The sequence below is a fragment of the Onychomys torridus genome, chromosome 23 (assembly GCF_903995425.1).
Source record: "Onychomys torridus chromosome 23, mOncTor1.1, whole genome shotgun sequence".
Taxonomy (NCBI): Eukaryota; Metazoa; Chordata; class Mammalia; order Rodentia; family Cricetidae; genus Onychomys; species Onychomys torridus.
Window position 1 is genome coordinate 44051052 of NC_050465.1, and position 25359 is coordinate 44076410.

Consider the following 25359-nt stretch of genomic DNA (forward strand, 5'->3'; position numbering starts at 1 on the left):
AAAGGTTTAGTCCTTTAGGAAACATCATAAGGCTACACTATGCCACTCGTATAATGGAAGAAACTCTCCCTATTTTAAGATTCTTAGCCCCAATACCATCTATATAACCACTTTTGCTGTGAGAAGTGGTATACTCCCGGACTCCAGCATTAGACCATGAATGGCCCTTTGGGCCATTACTGAGCCTACTTCATCCCGCACAGTAATAGCGGCTTTCCCTATTTCTCCTTGATGACACAGTTCAGATGTGATCAATCTTAGCTTGACTTCCCTGCAGTCGCTGCAAAGCCGACTCCTACGCTCCCAGCTGCTGCCCATGTGAGGGTCATTGCCAATCACAGTGACAACAGACAGGATAGTCAGCATTGCCTGCAGAGTCACAATTCTACGACACGAGTGAATAGCAACCCTGGCCTTATAGACAGCAAAACGTATTTTCTAGTATAGTGCTTGCACCGAATACAGACCAACCCTCAGGGGCAACCGCCTCAACCTTCAGTCCATCAATCATCTTCTATACAACATTCCATTGTGTGCCAATCAGGGAGGCCAATAGCTCCAGGAACTGTGTGCCAATCAGGGAGGCCAATAGCTCCCAGAACGTAGCAAAAAGCCTTTGAGTGACTTTCTGGTCTAGCGGGCCTTCTCGCTGGTGGATGCTGTAGGGCTCACAGACACCACACCAGCGGCTCACAGACACCACACCAGCGGAAGAAGCGTTTCAAGTGTGCAGAGACAGCTTTTTTTCTATGAGAGTGAGGATGGCGAATGTCCACTCACGTATCTTGTGCCTCACAAGAAGAAGCAGGCCCTGCAACCTCAGCATTCAAGAGGCTGGGAAGGAGGATCAGGAGTCTTGAGGTCAGCCTGGGATACACATCGAGACCCTTTCTCATCAGACAAACAGAAACACAGGATGTGGCCCAATGGTAGAGCACCTGCCTACCAGAATGAGACCCTAGGTTTGACCTCTATCAACTATACAAAGGCAGTGGGGAGATGCTACAGAGGTTAGCCCCGAATCACAGGCCTGAGCTGGTTCATGGCTCATGGGTTGGGTTTGCTGTTGCTGCGTTTGGTTTTTGAAATGGTTTCTCGTGTAGCTGAGGGTGGCGTTGATCTCCTGACTCTCCTGCCTCCAATTCCCAGGGGCTGGATTACAGGCCTCCACCACTACTCCTAGCTTTACAGCTGTTTTTCTAAAGCTCCCCACGGATCCTGATGTGCAACCAGGTAAGAGAACCAGCACAGATTTTAAAAGGGAAAAATAAAACTTCTAAAACTTTCAAACAAAAATATGTCTTTTATTAGCCATGAAGTAAAGCATCTTTCAATTTAAATTACAATGTAAGTCTTACATGATACACAAGCATTTACCAGATTCAGAAAATCTTATACTGTAGTGTGTTCAATAAGGAGACATCAAAAATACAAAATGAAGACATTTCCCTCCTACCCTATCCTCTAAATTTACATTTAAACGTGATATCTATTCTGTAACACTGAGGTTATGGCTTTTTTAGATTGGTGCTTATTATTATTATTATTATTATTATGATGATGATGATGATGATGATGATGATGAATACAGAGAATTTGAGAGAACAGGAAACAAACACTTTTGCCTGCTTTTTTTAGCCCATTATCTCCTGTATCACTTAGGTAACAATACTATAGAAATTAATGTTGGGAATAAAGACCAGATACAATTTAAACATTTTTCATAATCTTCAGATGCATTTCAGCATTATATAACAAAAGCTCAATTATAAATACACATATACATATCTTATAAAATACGCTTAAAAACAAAGTGGGGAAATGCAGGTCTTTACTGCAGTGGAGGGGTGGGCACTATGCAGGTCTTTACTGCAGTGGAGGGGTGGGCACTATGCAGTTGGCTGGACTCCTTTCTCAGGGTACTCTTCCACATCAGAGAAGAACATTAGCTCTGGAGAAGAAAATGAACATATCACACTTTAAACATTTCCTCAGCTCCTCAAAAAAGAGTTTTCCGACTTAATAAATACTCATGTATGCATGGTAATACAAAGTCCTCAAGCACAAGTGTAACTTATTCAGTAGTCTTTTATCTAAATGCTAAGCTAGTAGCAAGTGTACATGCTTTATATTTTTAAAAGTTCAAAAATAAAATATCCATAATAAAGACAATGCAACACATCTTACCAAGAAAATTAAGTCACCTAGGAAGTCTAGGATCATTAAAGAGCTCAGAGGTCTAATTTATCAGGTAATCTAAAATGCAAGGGAGAAGTAGAAGGAAGGATTTAAAACTAACAATAGGTGTCTTCTAAAATACCTTAATATGCTAGCCCATTTCATCTTCAAAAGACCAATAAACTAGGTATTACCCTCATTTTGTTTTCAGTTTTTAAACTTACCATCCTTAAAAGTCAGCAGGTTCCACCGAGCGATGGTGGCGCACGCCTTTAATCCCAGCACTTGGGAGGCAGAGGCAGGCAGATCTCTGTGAGTTTGAGGCCAGCCTGGTCTACAGAGTGAGATCCAGGACAGGCTCCAAAACTACACAGAGAAACCCTGTCTCAAAAAACAAAAACAAAAACAAAAACAAAAAAAGTCAGCAGGTTCCTAGAATTCCTGCTGTGCATCATACTCACTATAACGAATATGGAATTTGCACACACAGCCAGATGTAGCATCAGTCCCAGAAACACTACAGAGTGCTGTTAGTTGACATTTTCATAATTAAACTATTGTTCCTCATAGAAACATTACTTATTATTAAAATGTCAAGAGATATAAAAAAAATTGAACCTTGAGAATACAGAAAATAAAAGTCCTCTGACATAAACCAGTAGATTAAAAAAAAAAATCTTTGAATGGCCAAAAAAAATATACCTGTGAGAAAAAAAAAAACAGCAAAATATATAATGTGCAATGTTTTTGTGAATGAATGTGGTGTATACATGTTCATATGAGTGTGTGCATGTGTGTGCACATACAAGTAGAAGCTGGAGGTTGATGTCAGCTGTCTTCCTCTATTGCTCTCCACATTATTTTTGAGGCAGGGTCTCTCAGCGGAGCTTATCAGTTTGGCGAGGCTGGCTGGCCATGAGCTCAGGCACCTGCCTCTTCCCTCACCATGCTGGGACTGCAGGCTGTGCCTGGCTTTCACACAGGTGCTTTGAGCATGTCTGCATAACAAGCGCTTTGACCACCCACTGACCAGCTCCCCAGCCCCAAAGCCCAAGACAGCAAAGTGGGTAAAGCAGCAGGACATTTAGAGGAATAACAAGAGGATTACAAAGCAAAATGGTGCATTCACACATGAACTACACACAGAAACCACATTCTGGTTTGGTGTAATCTGGTTTACATGCACATATGGGCAACACTAACTGGGCTTAAGAGACTGTATGTTTTATATGCATATAATTCACACACATTTACATCTTTAAATGTAACAAAAATAATTATAGAAGAAAAGGTCATGACATGGAAGGAGGGACATGGGAGGAGTTGGGGGTGGGCAGAAATGATGTAACTACAGTGCTCATGTGTGAATGGATGAAAATGGGGAAGCCCTGTGAAGGAGGTACAGTGTACAGTAGAATACCAAGTGTTCCTAAAGCTCTTCCTGATGAGCTAGCCATCTGCTAATGGGAGTTTCCCTTTGGGTGTTCTGAAAAGGGCCTGGGGTCTAGAGATTAGTAACTTCACTGGGCACTGGGCACATTGAAGGTAAAATGAGAATGGACAGGGTCTGTGCCAAAGAGACTCACTTCTGTGTGAGAGAGGTTATACTGATGAAGCGTGACGTCATCAAGTGTAGACTGAGGATAAGGACAGCAGAGCTTTAGCAATACCCAAACATTCCAAGAAGGCACACCATCCGGATGTGCAGAAGGCTAAGGACCCTCATTAAGTGTTTCCAGGCTCCAACTCTCTAGGTCCTCCACCCTGTTCCCTCTACCATTCTGAGACCTAGTTATTTTCATTGTCCTTCTAATATCTTATTTTAAATGTATTTGTTATTAAATTTTTATTGGAAAACGTTATAAAATCAGGAACAAATACTTATCAGAATACTCATATCTTTTTATTTTAATACCTTCACTAAGATCCATGGCTGGCCTATAAGACAGAAAGAGCCAGGACAATCCAACCAGAAGAGCCACCACCAAATTCACGATGATCCACGGCCCAAGAATCCGTTCCTCAACTTCCGCTGCCCTGGAGGAGAGACGTGCTCATTAGAAATGCCTTCATTCTTGTTCAGAGGTCCAAACATAACATTTCACAAACTTTTAAAAAGCGGTCCTCTCCTAGAGAAATACAAAGTATGAAATAAAGTCTGAGTCTCCCAGAACAACCAAACTACAGAAGAAGCCTCTGCACACACTTGCAGTTCAAAGCCAACTTGAACTCTAAACAGATCTCTGTAGATTAGTATAAATGAAAAGTTGGTATTCCCCTCAAGAGTCCTGACAAATTCCCTTACACCACCATGGCAATATTCCTCAACTGACCATCTCCTCTTTCTCTTAGCCACCCCTATTCACTCTCTCAAAACAGACTGGAATTTCAGCATTCTGTCACTCCAGCAGCAGCTGGCCACACGTCTGAAAATGCTGGTTCCCCCACATTCTTTTCCTAGCACCACTCAGCTCCAGGCACCTGCACACCACTGCTCTGTGGTCTTAGGGCTCCGCCTGGGGTAAAGGCACAGAGCACCTCCAACCCACTGTATGATGACTTGAAGGGTTAAAACATATTTTTGAAAAGAAGACGGTTCCTTTAAAAATCCAGGTATAAACTGGGTATAGTGGCTCTGCCTGTAACCACAGCACTTAGGAGGGACAGGCAATGTGATCAGGAGTTCAAAGCCAGCCTCAGCTAAATAAGGAGTTTGAAGCTAGCCTGAGCTACTTGATACTACATGTCGAGAAAAGCAAAAGTCAACTATAAAAAGGTCATTATCCATTAGCCAACAGAACAGGTGTTTTCTTCTTGTGGTTTATTACACACGGAAATGTGGGCTGGTTGTGATCTGTGGATGAAAATGTGGAGAGGTATCATCACTCCCCTGTGGCTGCTGCTACCATAGCAACTGCTAACATTACTGTGAATTCTTACCAGAGGCTTCCATTCCCAGAAGGTGTGTAAAGGTGGATTCTGTCACTTGTCATTTGCTGACTCAGAGACAGTATTAGAGCAGCAAAGTACACTGGGAAGAAAAAAGGTCAAATTACTAATAATATTACCTTTGTTTATGTTGGATTTATAGGTTCTTTAAGGTGAAAATAATCCACACTTTGGCGAATGACTACACAAAAGAAATTCGCTCCACTCCAATCGGCAGCTTTCCATTATCTGGCATGGTACAGCCCCAAGTGTGATCGATGAGCACTACCTTATCATCAGAACTGGCAAGAAGCAACCTAGATGATCTTTCAAGAGTCTAGATGACTTGCTTGAGCTCCTCAAACTAGCCTGAATAAAATTCTTGTAACCCAAAACAAAATGTATTGTAGATTGCCAGAAATACATAAAATACTTATTCCTAAAGGCCAGGCCAGCTGTGTCTGCCTAGTGCCAAGTGGAAAAGACAGAAGCCAAATAAGTAATGAAGGGCAACACATTTAACTTGGTTATTTTTGGTGCAGGGCATTAACCCCAGGCCCTCACGCACAAACGCAACTTCTGAAAGTTCTTTAGATGATGAAAGGATTATTGAAAACACTTGTAAGCCAGGCATGTCGGGCATGCTTGCAAGTCCCAGCACTCAAGAGAGAGCAACGAGGATGAGGAGTCCAACCAAGGCTATCCTCAACCACACAGGAAGTCCAAGGCCAGCCTGAGCTATGTAAGAGATCCTGACTCAAAAAAAAATATCAAAATTACTCCTGCTGTGTTTTAAATTACACTCTCACAGGCTTAGAAGTAGTGATTCATATAAAGAAATAATACTAAAAACTTCCGTAAAGTATTTTTCTTGGTTCAACACAACAGTATAACTCCTCAATCCTAACAGTTATCAAGGTAAACTATTACTTACGGAAGGAGGCTAAAGCCGTCGGCTCCAGGGCCAGAAAGTTCCGGATGGCTACTGATGTTTTAGCAAAGTCAGTCCTAGAACGAAATGCGAAAGTCTCTGTCACCATGTGGCTGGTACTTCCTCCTCCAAGCTTTTCCCTTCTCGAGTCTATCTATCATCGCCCATGGGTCTCTAAGTAGCTAAAGTTTAAACCTAACAGGAAAGAGCATCTACCTTGTTGCAAAGGCCACATCAAATATCCAACAAGAAGACTATTTAGTATTATTGCAAAAATCATTAGCTTCCTCCTCTTCCTACAGACCATCAAGTCACAGTGCTGGTTGGTTTTGTCAACCTACACAAGCTGGGGTCATCTGGGAAGAGGGGCCTCAACTGAGAAAACACCTCCACAGGACTGGCCTGTAGGCAAGTCTATGGGGACACTTCCTTGATTACGAATTGCTATGGGAGGGCCCCCGCTCACTGTGGGTGATGCCATCCTGGCACAGGTGGTACTGGGTTGTATGAAAAAGCAGGCTGAGCCAGGTAGTAAGCAGCACTCCCCCATGGTCTCTGCTTCGGTTCATGACTCCAGGTTCCTGCCCTGTTGAGTTCCTGCTGTGGGTTCCCCTGATGGGGAACTCTAAAGTGTGTGATAAAATAGACCTTTCCTCTCCAGACTGTTTCGGTCAGAGAGGCAAACTATGATAACAATAAGTAAGCAGGAATTTTTCTCTGGTGATTTTATTTCATTTTATTTAGCTTGTGTGGACAGCTGTGCATGTGTACATACACACGTACACACACACACACACACACACCTCAAGCTATGGTACACAAGTGGAGGTAGAGGACAGCTCTCAGGAGTTGGCTGTCCCCTTCCACCATGCGGGTCCTGGGTAGCAAACACAGGACACCAGGCTTGACAGCAGGTATCTGGACCCACTGGGCCATCTCTCCAGCCCTGATGGTTGTTAAAAAATGGGTTGGCCTGTGTTCCCCGAGATAAGTGACAAACGTCTAAGCCTACTACTCACGAAGGTGACATCGTTTGGAAACAGGATCTCTGAAGATACAGTGAAGCCTCAAGGCCATGCTAATCCAAAGACTGGTTTAACAACGATGACGTTCATATCCTATCACTCTATTTTGAAAACTCATCGTCAGTGACACAGTTTGCTCACCATTTCTTCCTGAAGCAGAGTTAGAAGGATCCCCTGTCACAACAGCCTCACCTGTCAAACGCTGAAACAGTACTCAGAGCCAAGAGCAGGTAGAGAAGGCTCTGGAACGGGTATGCCAAGGGCCTGTACTGCTGCAGGAGGTTGGAGAGGTCAGAGAGCTGATCTCCCGCGAGAACGTAGATCACAACAATGTTCCACACAGCACAGCCAGCCAAGAAGCCATGCGAAAACAGACCAATCATCCTGCACAGAAAAGGGTTTAATTACATACCAATCACTAAAACAGAAAGCTGAAGTATTTTTAAAATCTCTTCACCTAAAGTAAAATTCAACATATTATGAAAAGAACAAGTGGAATGTCTATAAAAATAAATCTATATACCACTGTAAATTGTCGGTTTTGTTTAAAGTATGCAACAGGCATGGCTTTTTCCTTTTGTTTTAAAATGATAAAATCCAATTAACATATGCTTAATGAACATCAACAAAAAGCAGCCACCTGAAAGCTCGGTGTACCGAAAGTGCCACATCCCGGGTGGTCCAGGACGGCTTCATGTCCATCGACACATCTATGTTTTCTGTGGTCTTTATCAACTCCGAACGGTCGGCCGCCTGAAATCTCCCTGGAGAGCAGAGCAGAGCAAACACAATTACCAGTGACTAGCAAGAAAGAACCCATGTAAGAGCCTCGGCCCGGCATAACAGTGCATGCCTGTCACCCTGGCAGTGGGTTCAGGGGTTCCAGGGCTACGTGAGAATCTGTCTCAAGAACAGCCAAGGGCTGGAGAGATGGCTTGGCAGTTCAGAGTTCCAGGGAACTCTGTTCAGGTTCCAACTGCACTCCACTTCCGAGGACTCTGGCACCTCTGACCTCCACGGGTTTTTGCACACACATGTACACACCCGCACACAGAGTCATACACAAACACAAGAGAATTAACTGAAAGAAAATAAAATCTTAAAAGCAGAAAAAAATGGGGAGGGAGGAGCAAGGACCTGCAAGATGGCTCCTGAGGTAAAGGTGCTGCTCAGATCTAGCCTGATGGCCTAAGCTTGGTCCCTTGACCCACACAAAAGTACAGGGACAGAACTGATTCCACAAAGGTGTCCTCTGACCTCACACGCATGTCATTCATATAAACCACTCAAGCACACGTGCTTAAAAAGGTTAAAAAGGAGGGGCGGGGGTGAAACTTAAGACTGGAATTTTCCTGTGGTTTTTTTTTTTAAATCAAAAAAATTCTCCTTGACTGTAAGGTTGTTTGTTTGTTTGTTTGTTTTTCTCTTCTTTCACTTTTGGCAGCTTAGACGTACAATTTCCTCATCTTTAAAAATAATAATAATAAGCCGGGCGGTGGTGGCTCACACCTTTAATCTCAGCACATGGGATGCAGAGGCAGGTGGATCTCTGTGAGTTCGAGGCCAGCCTGGGCTACCAAGTGAGTCCCAGTAAAGGCGCAAAGCTACACAGGGAAACCCTGTCTTGAAAAACAAAACAAAACAAAACAAAAAATAATAATAATAGCTGGGCAGTGGTGGCGCATGCCTTTAATCCTAGCACAGAGGCAGAGCCAAGCGGATCTCTGTGAGTTTGAGGCCAGCCTGGTCTACAAAGCAAATTCCAGGAAAGGCGCAAAGCTACACAGAGAAACCCTGTCTCGAAAAACGAAAAGCAAACAAACAAAAATAATAATAATGCAATGCCACTAAGCTTTCTTCTCAGCCCAAAACTGACGTTAAAATGACAATTTTAAGAGTCAACAGTATTTAATGAAATACAGCAATAAACTTTCAACTCAGAATTAAATTTAAAAGCCTTTAGCATGACAGTCTATAGAAGTAATTTAGAGACTTTAGGAATATTAAAATTAAAATGTAAGGAACTAGAGAGATGGCTCAGCGGTTAAGAGCTCTTGCTGGGTTCAGTTCCCAGCACTCATACGGTGGCTCACAACCATGTATAGCCCCAGTTCCAAGAATGAGATATCCTCTTCTGACCTTTGCAAGCACATGTGGTACACATAGGCAAAATATACATAAAATAAAAAATAGGTTTCTAAAAATAAATAAATTTTAAAAAACTTAAAATGTTTACAGTATCAGGGCAAGCTATTATTTGAAAAATTCTTTAAAATTCTTGGGAAAAGCTGGACAGTAGTGGTGCACGCCTGTAATCCCAGCACTTGGGAGGCAGAGGAAGGTGGATCTCTGTGAGTTCAAGGCCAGCCTGGTCTATAAAGTGAGTTCCAGGATAGGCTCCAAAGCTACACAGAGAAACCCTGTCTCAAAAAACAAAACAAAAAACAAAACAAAACAAAACAAAAAAAATCTTGGGAAAAGATGTTGGAGTGTGCACACCCTCTGTATCTGCAGGAAGGATGTCAGAGTGTGCACACACCCTCTGTATCTGCAGGAAGGATGTCAGAGTGTGCACACACCCTCTGTATCTGCAGGAAGGATGTCGGAGTGTGCACACACCTTCTGTATCGGCAGGAAGGATGTCAGAGTGTGCACACACCCTCTGTATCTGCAGGAAGGATGTCAGAGTGTGCACACACCCTCTGTATCTGCAGGAAGGATGTCAGAGTGTGCACACACCCTCTGTATCTGCAGGAAGGATGTCGGAGTGTGCACACACCCTCTGTATCTGCAGGAAGGATGTCGGAGTGTGCACACACCTTCTGTATCGGCAGGAAAGAAGCGACGTATGTCATAAAGTTCTCCTGAGATTCGGGAGTGAGACTTCACACTTACACTGGTTAGGATAGTTCTTCCGGAACTGACCTCAGGAAGCAGGCAAGATTCCATCTCAATTACCCTCACTGAACCTGTTGCTCAGATGCTTTGAAGGATGAAAGAATAACTAATTTTCTCAAAAGAAAAAATTTACTGGATAGCCAACACAACCACGTGTGCCTTTTATGATCAATTACTCAACAGGGAAGTTTTCGCACTAAAGGAGACCAGAATAAGAATGACTGGGTAACACAGCTAGAAAAGAGGGATGAGGGGTCGGCCCAGCTGGTGAAATGCTTGTCCTGACAGCCCCGGCCGCCATGCCTGGAATCCCAGCATTCAGGAGCAGAGACCAGATGATCGCTAGGGCTTATGGTCAGCCTGGCTGCTCTAGTGGGCTCCAGCCCAATGAGAGCTCCTGTCTCACAGTGCTATTTAAGGGGGGCACCTGACCTGGGGGAGGGGAGACTGCAATCAAAATAGATTGCATAGGAAAAACATCTATTTTCAACAAAAAATAAAAAAATAAAATCCAGCTGGGGGAAAAATACTGTAATAACAGTTTTGTGTGTCAACTGCCATTCATATTTTTTTTTTATTATTTCCTTCAGTCAGGTCATGAGAACTGTAATTACCAAGTTAAAGACTTCCTTCTACTGGGGTTGGGGATTTAGCTCAGTGGTAGAGAGCTTGCCTAGCAAGCGCAAGGCCCTGGGTTCGGTCCTCAGCTCTGGAAAAAAAAAAAAAAAAAGATTTCCTTCTACCATATTTAGAGCAATTGCAGTCCAAAACCTGAAATTACTTACGGCTTTTCTCCACAAATACTTTGCCGACAGGCTGGCTAATTCCAGTGGGCGCTGTGAACCTGGAGTGTTGATCCACAGTGCGTTGCTCATCCGTAATTATGTCTTCATCTTCGACTCCCAGCTCATTAGCATACTGTAGTTCTGCTGGCTGCGTTTTCCTGAAATCAGGGACAATCTTTGAAAAAATAGATCATTCCTGAATTTTTAAAGACCCACATAAGAAATTACCCATGAATGTAATGGAAAGAGTCCTGAACTTGGAATGTAAGAATATGCTGTTTACTCAAACAGATTTGTTATGAACTAGTACAGGTCTCAAACTGCCCACATTTCTGTGGATCTCAGTTTTCTCATCTAGAAAACGGTCATTAACTAGACTAAAATTGATCCTGACTTAAAATTATAAAATTCTAAATATAACTGATTATTGTTTATAGAGTCATTTTTAAGTACAAACATCAATGTTATGTAACTTCTAGGGTATTTTTCGTAAAGTATGCTCTTGTACATTATATGAGACTTAACTTCCTATATTAAAATACAATAGTTATGCTTATTGCAAAATAGTTCAAATTCCATTAACATAAACAAATCACAGTAGCTTATCTTTAATCATTAATCTTTATCTCACTTTTTGAAACTCATATGAAAGTATCTTCTTCCTTTTATGCTTTTTTTAGAGACGACTCCTTAGCCGATTTCCATACACCTTTCTTTTCTTTTTTTTCCTTTTAAGATTTATTTATTTATTATGTATACAGTGTTCTGCCTGCATATATGGCTGCAGGCCAGAAGAGGGCACCAGATCTCATTATAGATGGTGATGTGGGTGCTGGGAATTGAACTCAGGACCTTTGGAAGAGCAGTCAGTACTCTTAACCGCTGAGCCATCTCTCCATCCCACTACTCTTTTCTTTTTTTGGTGTTCTATACTTTTCAAATTTCTCATACATTGGTTTAACTTGTATTCCTATAATACCACTTATCCCAACACATACAAATACAGTGAGGAGCTACTATTTGCAATCTCTAAATTAAACGCCAGCACCACCTCCTAGGGATAACTGGAAGGATGGGTAAATATTACTTTGCCTTCCTTCGTGGTTTTGGAATCACCGGCTCCGAAGGCGGCTCCACATCAATGCCATTTTCATTTCGCAGCAAAGATGGGCTAGATGGCTTTCCAGAGAAGGAAGTCTCCAACTCTGAAAATGAGATGTAACACATGATTACAAGGTAAAAATAAAAATAACACTGTCTCCTGACTTTTGTGAGACCAGAGAACTTTAAGATTTTGAGGTGGACCAATTCTTGTCTACTAAGGGCAGTGCTGGTGTTTGAGACAAGGTTTCACTATGTACCCCCAGCTGCCCAGGAACTTGCTGTGTAGACCAGGCTAATTTAAATTCAGAGAACTGTCTACTAAATGCATGTCCCAACATACTCAGCTAGGATTAGGTTTCTTAAATTTTTTTTCCATATTGGATGACATTAAAACTTGAAATTATAGTACAGAAGTATACATTTTTTTAATGAGAAACTTAGCCTGGTGTGATAGTGTATTCTTTTAATCCTAGCACTCAGACAGGCAGATCTCTGTGAATCTGAGACTAGCCTGGACTACACAGTAAACTCCAGGCTGGCCAGAGCTACACAGTGAGACCTTGTCTCAAGCAAAACACTAACTTGTGTTAACAGTGCACACTAGCCTCATATTTACTCCTTCACTTTGTTTTATGTTGACAAAATAATAAGTATTCTTAAATGGAAAAAAATGAAAACCATGTTTTGTTCTTGTTTGTTTTTTTAATCTTATCACTATTAGCACTGCTAACATCCCCACTGTTTTCACTGTGTCTATGTGTGCTTAGACCTAAGTTCTGGATTGAATTATGTTCCAGAAACACACATGCAAGTCATAACTCCCAGAACCTGCTAACATAACTTTATTTGTAAATAGAGTATTTGGAGATATAAACAAGTTAAGATGATGTCATGCTGGGTAAGGATGGACCCTAAATCCAACGACTGGTTTCTTACATAAAGAGAATCAGAGAAACAGGCAAAATGAAACAGTGTGAGATGGGACAGAGATTGGCATTATGCTTCCACAGCCAAGGGATGCTGACGATCGCCAACAATTACTAGAATGTAGTTGGACTTTTCTTTAGACCACCAGCTCACAAATAACTACATGGAGACTTATTATTAATTATGAAAGCTTGGCCTTTAGCTTAGACTTGTCTCAACTAGCTCTTACAATTTAGTCTATTTATATTAATCTATGTTCTGCCATTGCCTCTCCTTAGTACCATATGTATGACTTCTTCAGTGTCTCATTGGCATCTCTGCCTCTCTTCTTCCTTTCTCTCCAGGAAATCCCGCCTATTTTCTCCTGCCTAGCTATTGGCCATTCAGCTCTTTATTAAACCAATCAGAAGGCACCTGGGCAAAGACACATCTTCACAGTGTACAAAAAGATATTCCCACAACACTGGAGGCTCCAAGGGGCAAGGAAGGCACCATCCCTAGAGCTTCCACAAGGAGCACAGCCTTGTGCACACCTCGATTTTCACTTCTATCTTTTAGAACTCTGAAGAAATAAATGTTGTTTGTTGAAGTCTCCCAGTTTATGGTAACTTGTTACAGCAACCACAGGAAATTAATAATAATTAATAACAATACTAGTATATTTTTGTGAAAGTGAGACCCCCGAATACATACTGTTTTATAACCTTTGCTGTTGACTCAACAGTACTTTGCACATGGTATCCCAGGAAACTAGTTCACCTGAACAATCCTTCTAACCTGTGCTTGTTTTACACTTATTTAGATAAATGGTGATTATTTAACCACAGTGTTCTGGTGGTTACCCATTTCTACTGTAAAGCTAATATCCTTTGATTGTATCAATTACTACAGCTGTTTCTTACTCTTAGACATCTGGACAGATTGATGCAATCTATGTTTCTATTACTGTATTACTGTACCTGTTCCCATTAACACTAGCTTTGATTGTATTTTTGTATTGTGGTCTTTTTTGAAACAAGATCTTGCCTTGTAGCTTTGGTTAGCCGGGAACTCATTATGTAGCTGGCCTACACCTTGCAATCCTCCTGCCTCACTCAGCCTTATGAGTACTGGTATTACAGGCATGTACTATGCTCAGACCAACACTAGATCTTCTCATTTAAAAAGCAAATAGCATTGCTAACTTGATGCACATGCAGTATTTTTGTCTACATTGAGAGCACTGCTGAGTCACAGATAATAAATGGTAACCATCGTGTTGTGGGATATTTGTACACTGTGTGAAGACGTGTTGCTGTGACTGGTGTAGTAAGAAGCTCAACGTCAATAGCTAGGCAAGAGAGACAGGTGGGACTTCCTGGCAGAGAGAGGAAGGGAAGACGCCATTGAGAGATGGAATGAGTCAGACACACAGAATGGGAGACAAGTGAAAGCCATGTGGCAGAATGTAGATTAATAAAATCGTGAGTTAACTTACATTATAAGAGCTATCGGAATGAGCCTAAGATAGTGGCCAAGCTTTCATAATTCATAAGACTCCATGTCATTATTTGCGGGCTGGCGGTCCCAACAAGAAAGCATACTACACTGTTGTTTAATTCGATTATTGTTAATCCAGAATTCATCTGACTAATCTGAAATCCACTTCACTTACGAAATTCTTGCATGCCCTGAGATCTGAGCTTTCTGTTTTAGGCCTGAGTTTTTTCACTTCTTCTCTCATATACTACATATACGGGATCAAAGAACCTGAAGAACGGCCTGAAATCCCTGGAGCTGGAGTCGTGGGTGTTTTAGGAAAGCAAGCAAGAACGCACCTATGGGAACAAGGTTCAAAATCACAACTTGGCTCACAGTCTAACCTTGGTCTCCTCACATACCAGGAGGTGGCCTTGTCTTCTTCTGCCTCCTCTGGAAGGGAGCCTCTGGGGACTGCTTGAGCCCTGCAGCTGGCGGCTCACTGTTCTCAGAGCGCCTGTCGACAATGGGCTCAGCAAGGCCTTCGGAAGAAGCAGAAACTACAGGAAGACAGGAGAGAAATGTGTCAGCCTGAGCAGAGACCACCGAGTCAGAAGGACGGACAGGGTGCCTACAGTGTTCTCTGTATACCAACACCTTCTCCCTTCTCAACTGTGCCTTGAAGACTTCATGCCTCCCCTCTCTAACTTTGGGCTTTGTGTTAAAAAGAAATAAATGTGGGATTAGGAAGGCTGAGGAGAAGGAGAGGGCCAAAAAGAAGGCCCGCAGAATGAAGAGGGGGAGAAATCGCTTCAGAACATTCAAAGCATTCAAAAAGGTGCAAATTAAAAGGGACATAATAGACAACGCTCTTGTCCCCTGCCCTAAGAACTCTACCGAGGCCTCCACAGTTCCCTCCTTCAGTACTAAGTCGGCACGTGATGACTTATTAACTGGAGGTAACAGGTCATTGAGAAGTTCCAACTTTTCCCCTAATGGAAACCTTCTCACAGAATTTCAATATAATGTGGGAAATTTGAATCATTCCTGACGACCTTCTCTCGCCTACTGCTATTCCGTACAAAATAAGAATGAAAATCTGAGAACGAGGCAAGTGTTCTCGGCCTCACTGGCATCGAGAGGAAGGCCAACTGTGGTTCGAGACGTAGGTGAGTGGAAGATCATTTGCACACCAAGTGGGGGCCTGGGCTCTCCTAGCACTGGGAACAAATGGCTGAGTTCCACAAACGGAGGCTAAGTTACTTCTCAGTCACTGAATTAATGAACAGTAAAGACTGGCATTGGGCGGTTTCGTCAGGGATTCAGAGAAGGTGACACCCCCAGGCTTTATGACGGTAGAAAGTAACAGAACCTTCCCTGAAGAGAAGCAAGCAGAACCCACTGCATCATCAGCACACACCCTGCCACTGCACACACCCTGCCACTGCACACACCCTGCCACTGCACACACCCTGCCACTGCACACACCCTGCCACTGCACACACCTGCCACTGCACACACCCTGCCACTGCACACACCCTGCCACTGCACACACCCTGCCACTGCACACACCCTGCCACTGCACACACCTGCCACTGCACACACCCTGCCACTGCACACACCCTGCCACTGCTCGCCACTTTAGAAATGCCCTTGCCCCACAAGCCACTATTAAACATGGAACTACACTACTGTTTGGAACGAAGTCTCTAAGTAAACTAAATGGTATTACGTTAAAGATTAAATACTACTACAAAGTCACTGCTTAGAGACACCTAGAATAAAGAGCCAAGACAGTACCTACAGAATATGGTTCCTTTTATACACGAAAACAATCATCACCACACAGACTTTTAGGTTTGTGAGAGGGTTAAGTAAAGAGTGAAGAGGTCAACTAACGGTGGCTTTGAGGTTCCAAGCCCACTAGGAAAATGGTGAGAACCAAAACTGACTATTGAGGGCAATGCATTCTCAATGTGTTGAGTCTGAGTTACTAACAGCCCATCCAGGATTACCAGTGAGGCAACTGCAGCAAGAGGGTTCATTGTTATTAAAGCTGCTGTTATTAAAGCTTGAAGACACAGATGATGGGAGCCTGCCTTCAGGGTCTGGCTCTAACATAGATTAGGAGAGTTAAGAATCCCAGGTCTCTAAGTCCATCATTGTGTTCAAAGGTCTAGAACCAAGTAGAGGTTAAAAACACTCACATTATCTAGGGACAAAAGACCTGAAGAGCACAACAATACTGTAAACATTAAACATGGCTGTCACAATACTTTATTCTGTGAACGCACCTAGTTATTCTCTAGGCTGCCCATGGCCTTGTTTCCCTCTCCTCAACATACTAATGATTTGGTACCCAGGAAGCTGACTCAGTTGTGCTGAACATGGGTAAGGTTCGGGGAAAACCTGTGATTCCCCTGTAACACAGAACTTCTTACCTAGGGTGCTTTTCGTTCTGGATTTCTTTTTCTTAGGATGGCTAAGTGGAATATCATCTATAAAACAGAAAGAACAAGAAAAATGGCAGAGAATCAGCTGAACAGAACTTCTAGTAAGGAAGACTTTTCCCTCTCTTCTCTGGGGCCAACCAACATTCACATATGAGGGGAAGAAAGGTAAGAAACTGACAAGGCCAAATGGCACCACCCACAGCATGGTGCCAGTAGTATACTGTTGCTCAGTGATGTTCACAACTGTGACTTAGAAAGTGGGCTCGAGAGATGCCCACCTGGTCCCAGACAGTCTCCAGCCCCTTGCGCTGAGGTGATGGTCTGGACTGGTTCTGCCCCAGGGGTTGGATAGAAGTGGTTGTATGTGTCTGTCTGTAGCACCGAAGGTACCTGACCTTGTTGACCTCAGAGGCTAATCAGGGTGAAGCCTGGTCAGTACTTGGATGGGAGTGACAGGTGTCATTTGTGAGCCAAGACTCTGAAAGAGCCAGCTGCATGTTGGGGGAAAAAGCTTCATACTAGGGAGACAGAACCACATGACAAAAGCGGCCTAGATCTCACCACATGGTTAACAAAGACAATTGCTCCAGACTGTTGCCCAGTGACTTTGCAATTAACGTAGTAGGATTTTTTATTCAAAGGAAAAAAAAACACATTTATTTTGTGTCTATTGTATGCGTGTGTGTGTGTGTGTGTGTGTGTGTGTGTGTGTAGATGTGCACACCACAGCTTGCACATAGAGGTCAGAGAACAACTTGCAGGAACCAGTTCTCTCCTTCCACCATGTGGGTTCTGGGGATGGATATACTTTGGGAGCTGCAGAGAGAAATCTAGTACTGTACACCACACACAATTTTAAAATGGCAATCTCAGGAGACTGTGATAGCAAATGGATACTGTAATTTTATAGACTATATTCAGATTCAATTCTAAGTAGAACAAAGGAATCAAATAAAATTATCATCATCATCATCATCATCATCATTTTGAGGTAAGGTTTGACTGTCACCCAGGCTGGCCTTCAACTCCTGAGCTCAAGCAGCTCTCCTCCCTCAGCCTGTAAGTGGCTGGCACTATAGGTGTATGCCATTGCCCCAGGTTCCACTTTTGAACCCCCTAGAGACAGGATCTCATGTAGTCCATGCAGGCCTCAAACTCACAGCCTCCCTGCCTTGGCCTTCCCAGAACTTGGAGCAGAGTTATGTATCACTCTACTCTCACCATGCTTATCTCAGAACACCAAACACTGCAGTAGGATGTTTCACACCAAGAGTAAACCAACTCACCTTGAATAGCACTTCATAACCCAACCAAATGTAATCGGCAGGACAAAAAAAAAGAAAAAAGAAACAAACAAACTTAATTATTATCTGACTGAAAATTGACTTACATCATTACAACCTTAAAAATACAACAAGTTTTCACACACAGTCAGCTAGTTTATAGTGTAGTATACCGTTTTAACAGCACTGTTAAAAACACTTTGAAAGCACAAATACATATTCCCTACTATCTATTAATTAAAGGGGCTAATCGGATTAAGAACTCTCCTTTGTTGGTTATAATCAGCTTAGGCTCTGATGGAACTACTCCCGAAACACAAAGGCATTGGGAGAATGCTGGTAAACAGGACACCAGAACATTCAGATCAGACCATTATTCTATCAGGCTGGATTAAGACTTTTCTATTACTTACAGCAATTATTCTCATGACTCAAATTTAATTTTTGCCTCTAAATTTTTAGGAAAAGTCTTCAAGGAAAGTTTCTGTTGTTGTTTTTTCTGAAGCATGGCAGCTTCCAACCATACTATTCCTTTTTTTCTACCTATTTTTACATTTTCAAAGTGTAATCATGAAATGACTGTAAATTATTTTTACCTTGGCACAGGAGGAAGAGCCCGTGGAGGATGCTATAGGAGCAAGGGAAAGACAAAAACAAAAACAAACAAAAAGGCTCATAAATAAAAGCCGGTGCATCTTACCTTCATTCATCTCAAGTACCACAAAGCTACACATTCAAAAACCTGAAGTTCAGATGTAAGACAAATAAAATGGATCAGACATTCTCTTCAAATCTTTTGGAAGCTGTTTATCAGTGAAACTTGGAAGGTGATAACGTAAACTAGACTGCTGAGCTTAGATATGCTATTTCTACATCCCGTGTAAAATTCTTTTCTTACATTTCTACCAACCAGTCTGACCTATCGTGAACATTCAGAACAGGATTAAAATGGAGCTCACCACCCTTTACAGGGCTTCCATTAGTGGCTAAGTATTGGAAGATAATGTTGCATATAAAACTAGAACCTACGGGTGTGTGTGTGTGTGTGTGTGTGTAGATAAATAACTACATAGAAGGAATGAAGTGCTACTTTACTTAGGGAAAGCCTCTCTGAGGTTATTTGAGCTGGGGCCTGCATGATAAAGGAGCCAACCTTGTAAGGCAATGGGGAGTAAATGCTTTCATGAACAACTGGGCTCCGAGTGCTCCAGGGAAGAAGAGCACCAATGATGGAGCACAGTTACCAAGGACAGCAGCCTAGAAGCTAGGTTAAGTAGACCAAGGAAAGGAATATGGATTTTGTTTTATTAAGTAGGAAGCCAACTAAGGTTTTATGCCACAAAGTAACACGTTTTTTAAAAAGATATCTTAAATAGAAATAGAAAACATTTTCTAGGTCAGAAAGTATTGGTGCTGGAATACAATTTACACTGCTCTACCTGTGTAAGAAAAACCACGTTTGCCAGCTCAGGGAGCATTAGTTGAGAGCATTCTGAAACTTTTCATGATAGAATTCCAAACACCGGAGAGATGCCTCAGCCGTTCAGAGAGAGTACTGCTGCTCTTGCAGAGGTTCGGTTCAGTTCCCAGCACACACAAAGCAGCTCGCCGACATCAATAATTCCAGTTCCAGGAAAGTGGACAGCCTCTTCTGGCTTCTTTGAGCACCAGGCACACAAGTGGTGCCCACAGTCAGATGCGGGCAAAATATTCAGAAAGCAAATAAATCTTCGAAAGAACTGACTACCAACGGAAGTGTCTAGAAGTCAACTGAGTATCTCAAGTATCCCATGCTGCTTACAGAGGGAGGGCACTGATTCCACAGGCTTGAATACATTTTACATACTCTTGTCTGTCTCATTTTAGCAATCCACTGTTGTATTCATCCAAACAGATTCATGAAAATGCTACAAGATTAGGACGCTGGAGGATGCCCTAATGCTACCCAGCAGTCAACATAACAACTGGGAAAGAATGATGGTGCCACGAAAGCACTACTATTCTCCAGACGCTAGGAAGGGGGACCCAGTCCACATTTCAAAAGTCCCGCAAAAAAAGGACCCGTCTCGCCCATCTCGAAACCGCAACCCTGCGCCCCTCAAAACCAGGACGGCTCAACGGACGACTAAATAAAGTCCAGCAGCTCCACAGTACCTGAGGCTCGCTAATCACCTGCTTCCTCCCCATCGCGTCTCCAGGGGCCGCGGCGGAGCCCGGGGCCCAGCACCCGCCCGCCCCGCCCCTCTCGCCCCTCTCGCCCCGCCCACCCAGGCGCAGGCGCAGAGCGTCATCAGGCTGAGCCCCTCGGGCTGCGGGGCCAAAGCGGCCTCACCGTTCCCGCGGGAGGTTTTGGGGCTCCCGGGTCCGAACCCGCTCTGACCCCTTCAGACTAAGCACGAAGGGAAAGCCTGGGCATCGGCCGACGTTCCCAGGAGCGGAGGGGGCTCGCCCACGGTTTCCCGGGGGGTCGTCATGGCTCGCGCGGGAACGGGCACGGCGTGACCAGACCCGCATTCCAACTCCCCACCGGAAACAGCCGCGAGCCGCCGGGAGGCGTCGTCATGGCAACGCGGACTGCAGCGTGGAGACGTTCCGTCCGACTCCTCTCCCGTTAGGGGCCCCGCCCAGCAGTACCGCCCAGATGCGGCCCGGTTCCGGGGCTGTCCCCTCCATTCCCGGCTCGGCCGAGGTCCCTGCTGGCTAGGGCACCCCCGGATCGCCACACTCCGGGCCCTGCGCCCCTCATCTCTCACCGCATGGCCCTCCTCCAGCGGAGGCTCCGACTCGGCCTTCATGATGCTTTCCCGCGGGCCTCCCCCTAGGGGCAACCGCCCGAGCCCGAGGCCAGCTCCCCGCGGCGCCCGCCCGGCCTCCCTCCCGGGACCTGCGGGAGGCGGCGGCTTAGCGGAGCCTGGAGAGGCAGCCGCCCCCCAGGCCTGGTTCCAGCCTGCCAGGGCGCTGCTAAAGGGGAGATCCCTAGAGCTGGCTGGGTACCTGGGTACGGGGGGGGGGGGGGCCCAGATTTCCAGATTCCCTGCCGGCCTCGAGTGTAATTTACATATGCAGTTCTAATAGTTGCTTCAGTAAAATCAGGTTCTCAGAAAGGGGTTCACAACCTGTGGCCAAAGCCCACCTCACCTTTGCATCATGTAAAACGACTTGATTTTCCCCGCATTTGTTTTAGATAATATGTTCCCTTTAAGAAAGCACGAGCTTTTTTAATCCTTTTCTAATTTAAAAAACAAAACAAAACTGTGTAGAATGGAGGGAAGTGAGTAGCCATGTGGGCAGGGAATGCCGCTGGAATTGACCGGTCTAGGGAGACCAAGAGTCCTCACCTTGGAGTTTGCTCATATACAGGCCTCCAAGGACGAGTCCATGGTCCTCTACTAATTTGGGCACTGATTTGGAAATGACGGTGCCATAGGTTTCCTTATTAGATAATATGTGTTGAGCATTTTTGTTGAATTGGTCAACTAAGCACTTTTGTAAAAATAAATGAAACAGAAGACAAAATACTTCACAAAGTAAAGTAGTTTCAGCCATTAACTATTGTCCGATTTATTCAAAAGAGACTTTAAAAAACTCAATCTTAGAAACACCACATGAAATCTGTAATTCTTACATGAATATTGTGACATTTAGAGACGTAGCATTATTCACATGCCTACCATTAGTTCATATGGGGAGACGATGGAAACACTTGACTGAGCCGAATAAGTAGCTCCATATAATTACACACTGCTAGTTATAGCCATGCAGTAAGTGAAGCACTTCCCAGTTGCAGTTCTAACCGGTCAAATGCTGCTGTTTTCAATTGCAGCTGTTAGGCTGGATCTTCAGGACACAATAGTAAGCCTCCAGTTTTAAACAGGGGACTTAAGACTCAGTCCCAGGAGATGTCCATGCTTCTGGGACCCACTGCGGTTCCTCCTGAGCCTTCTGTATGGCAGACAACAGCTGGGCACATGCATCCGACAAGTTGTCATTCACAATCACGTGATCAAAAAACTGGCCAAACTGATTCTCCATTTTTTGGGCTAAATCCTCCATCTCTTGTAGGTCTTCATCCTTCAGGAGAGGTTGAAAAATATAAGTAAGACAGGCAATAAGACACCAGTTTTTTAGCCACGCTGGGGAGGCACGTGCCTTTAATCCCAGCACCTGGGAGGCAGAGCCAGGCAGGTCTTTGAGCTCCAGACCAGCCTGATCTACAGAATGAGTTCCAGGATAGCTAGGGCTACACAAAGAAACCCTGTCTGGGGGAGGGGGTGGGTAAGTGGGAGGAGGAGACATCAGGTTGTTATACAAAGTTGTGAGGCTATTTATAAACACAATTTATATCAAATAACCTTCCTCTGTATTCTTTTTGCTTTTTTTTTTTTCTTCTTATTTTGGATTTGTGAGGCAGAGTCTTGCTAGGTAACCCAGGCTGGCTTTAAACTTGTGACCCTCCTGCTTCTCAAGTGATGAGGTTTCAGGTACATGCCAACATGCCCAACACAGTTTTAAAAGCCCCAAAGACTTAGAAAATACTGTCCTATCCACGGACTGTCAAAAAGTCAAACAGGAGAATCATGGTTTCATAGCCATTGGAAAAATATGGAGATAAAAATACTTTGGGCTTGCTTTGACAGGACATCCTAACACTGGAACAATATGGAGATCAGCAATGGCCCCTGTGCAAAGGACATGCAGAGTTGTGAAGCATCATTTTTATTTTAGTTTTCAAGGCAAAAAGTACATCCCACAACAATATGAATATAGTCAATACAGCCAGGTGGTGGTGGCGCACATCTTTGATCCCAGCACTGGGAGGCAGAAGCAGGCAGATCTCTGTGGGGTTGAGGCCAGCCTGGTCTACAGAGCAAGATCCAGGGGGGAATATATATATATTGTATACTTAATTGTATACTTAATACAATAGCTTATTTCTAAAATTTATACATCTATTTACTCCATGTGTGTGTTATACTCAGTACAGCATTTTAAAAATAAGTAAAAATAGCCAGGAGGTGGTGGCGCACACCTTCAGTCCCAGCACTCAGGAGGCAAAGCCAGGCAGATCTCTGTTAGTTCAAGGCCAGCCTGGACTACCAAGTGAGTTCCAGGAAAGGCGCAAAGCTACACAGAGAAACCCTTTCTTGGAAAAAAAGAAAAAGTAAAAATAATTCAAAAATACAAATAGGCTTATACACACCAATTTGTTTGGCTTTATAAATTGTGGCTTATGGGACTTTTTGTTAAGGTAAGAAAAAGTAGCATCACAATTTATTAAACCTTATTTTAATATCTGTAAATAATAACTAATAATTGTTGGGGTTTTTTTTGTTTTGTTTTTGTTTTGAGGGTTGTTTTGGTTTGATTTTTTTGTTTTATTTTTGTTTTTTGAGACAGGGTTTCTCTGGGTAGCCCTGGCTGTCCTGGAACTTGATCTGTAAATCAGGCTGGCCTCGAACTCAGGGATTCACCTGCCTCTGCTCCCAAGTGCTGGAAGGGTTAAAGGTATGTGCCACCACCATCCGGTTAAAAGGATGGCTTGTGAAGACATTGCTCATTAAAACCTTTAAAGGATTCTGTGGAAATAAGTGTCTTTTTTTTTAAAACCATTTTATTGATGCACTCCTGAGGAGAGGGTAAAATAAAGATGAAAATAATGAATGGTCCTCAACCCAGGCCAGCCTGACCATCTTCCCACTTAGCCATAACCAAAAGTAATTCCAGGATTTGCACTCAATTTACCTTGAATTTCATGTCCACAAAGTAGTCAGTAATAATCTTAGCGTTTTTCCGAGACTGTTTCATGAAACTCACGTTAGGTGGTTTAATAAATATGACATAGGGCTTCAGTTCATGGGTTCGAGCCAACTGAATATCCTACACAGAAAAATGAGGTGCACAGTTACAGACAGACGTGGGCCAGCAGGGCAGCTCAGTGGGCAGAAGTACCTGTCGTTGCAGCCTACAGAGCCCAGTCCCATCCCTGGAACCCACCGTAGAAGACAGAGCTGACTTGTGAAAACTGTCTTCCACACAGGCACATTCAAATACACCATATACGTTTTTAAAAATTAAAAATAGAAGCCCTAGCTTCCTGTAGTCAATGGGACCATAGTCTGATGTGTCCCCAAACTCTCAATTATAAAATCGAAACAACTGAATAATAAATATGGCTCTAGACCCCCAAGTTAAAATCCTAGCCCTTCCTCTTTCTAGCTATGCCTAGCTATTGAATTATTGAAATAAATCTTATATATGACAAAATCTGATTACCAAGAGTAGACTCCTGTGTATGACCTCATACGACAAAAACAAAGAAATATTCTAGAAAGGTCTATTTACCCTCCCCTCCCTTTCCTCTAGCTGGCACCTCACATCGGACACCACTTCCATCTTTATGACCCCCAACTCTGACTCAGGAAAGAACAAATTCCTTTTCCTCTAATTTTCTTTAGCACACAAAGTGTATTCTTAAATGAATGAAGAAAAATGCAAGGATCAGAAAACTGGGCCTGGATACATATGGATCCTACCTCAGCTAGTGCATCCCTGCTCTTTCCATAGGTGATTCAGGCATGTCACACATGTATGCCAACAGTGAGCATTACCTTTTGTATAAAGGAATATCTTCACAAGAAGTTTCCCTGACAAGTTTGTGATCAGCGTCAAAGCCGGGAAGTTTTGTTTTTGTTCGTTTGTTTGTTTTACTGGAGCTGAGGACCGAACCCAGGACCTTGCCTTGCTAGGCAAGCGCTCTACCACTGCGCTAAATCTCCAACCCCGATTTTTTGGGTTTTGTTTTTGTTTTTTTTGTTTGTTTGTTTGTTTGTTTTAATGGCTAGCCACTCAAGCTCTGGTTCTGGGTATGAGAAATAAGACTTCCTCTCCAACTAAAAGCAAAATGTTGCCAATTTGCATTTCAAGGAACAACCTGGCCCTGAGATACTGAGAAGTGGTCTTACTCAGAAAAGTCTAGCTGAATAAAACATCTCAATTAGAGCCTGGGGCATGTGCGCAACATAGATCACATTACATGCATTTGTGACTTTAGGGTGATGGGAAATATTCTACCGCAAACCCACCTGAGGCTCCAAATCTACGACACAGATCTTTCCTTCATCAAGGACTGCATGCACAGCATTCACGCTAGTTCCATACAGGTGGCCTTTGTACTCCCCATACTCCAGCATCCTATAAGAGTAAGAGAGGAAACAGTTCCCCATGAGGAAACTATGAGCAGCAGGAATATGAACTGTGTTCGTTTGTTTCTTGTCAACCTGTCTAAGCTAGAGTCCCCTGGGAAGAGAGACTCTCAGATGATGGATGGCTTCCATCAGGTTACCTTTAGATGAGTCTGCGAGGGTGTTTTCTAAATCAGTGACTGATATA

General features: G+C 43.4%; 2 protein-coding genes across 4 annotated transcripts in view; both read right to left on the reverse strand.

The window, feature by feature from the left end:
- Positions 1-1283: 1283 nt before the first annotated feature.
- Positions 1284-20795, reverse strand: Tmem237 (transmembrane protein 237). 3 transcript variants are annotated; one of them, XM_036173757.1, is made up of 13 exons: positions 20724-20795; positions 18567-18598; positions 17974-17984; positions 16676-16732; positions 14657-14794; positions 11833-11950; positions 10746-10903; positions 7703-7826; positions 7255-7446; positions 6041-6114; positions 5119-5209; positions 4094-4215; positions 1284-1951 (listed from the first exon to the last, which is right to left on the reverse strand). In XM_036173757.1, the coding sequence occupies exons 1-13, from the start codon at positions 20763-20765 to the stop codon at positions 1890-1892; spliced, it is 1221 nt and encodes a 406-aa protein (XP_036029650.1). In that variant the 5' UTR covers positions 20766-20795; the 3' UTR covers positions 1284-1889. The 3 variants fall into 3 exon arrangements, with proteins under 3 accessions (XP_036029650.1, XP_036029652.1, XP_036029651.1); XM_036173759.1 differs by lacking the exon at positions 20724-20795 and adding an exon at positions 20125-20233; XM_036173758.1 differs by lacking the exon at positions 20724-20795 and adding an exon at positions 19410-19573.
- Positions 20796-21533: 738 nt separating this feature from the next.
- Mpp4 (membrane palmitoylated protein 4) overlaps positions 21534-25359 on the reverse strand; it is a 41574-nt gene continuing 37748 nt past the window's right edge. The window contains exons 19-21 of the mRNA XM_036173678.1: positions 25053-25161; positions 23713-23847; positions 21534-22041 (exon numbers count right to left, since the gene is read on the reverse strand). Of these exons, the coding sequence (XP_036029571.1) occupies positions 21850-22041; positions 23713-23847; positions 25053-25161 (436 nt within the window). The 3' untranslated portion in view covers positions 21534-21849. The remainder of the gene's footprint in view (positions 22042-23712; positions 23848-25052; positions 25162-25359) is intronic.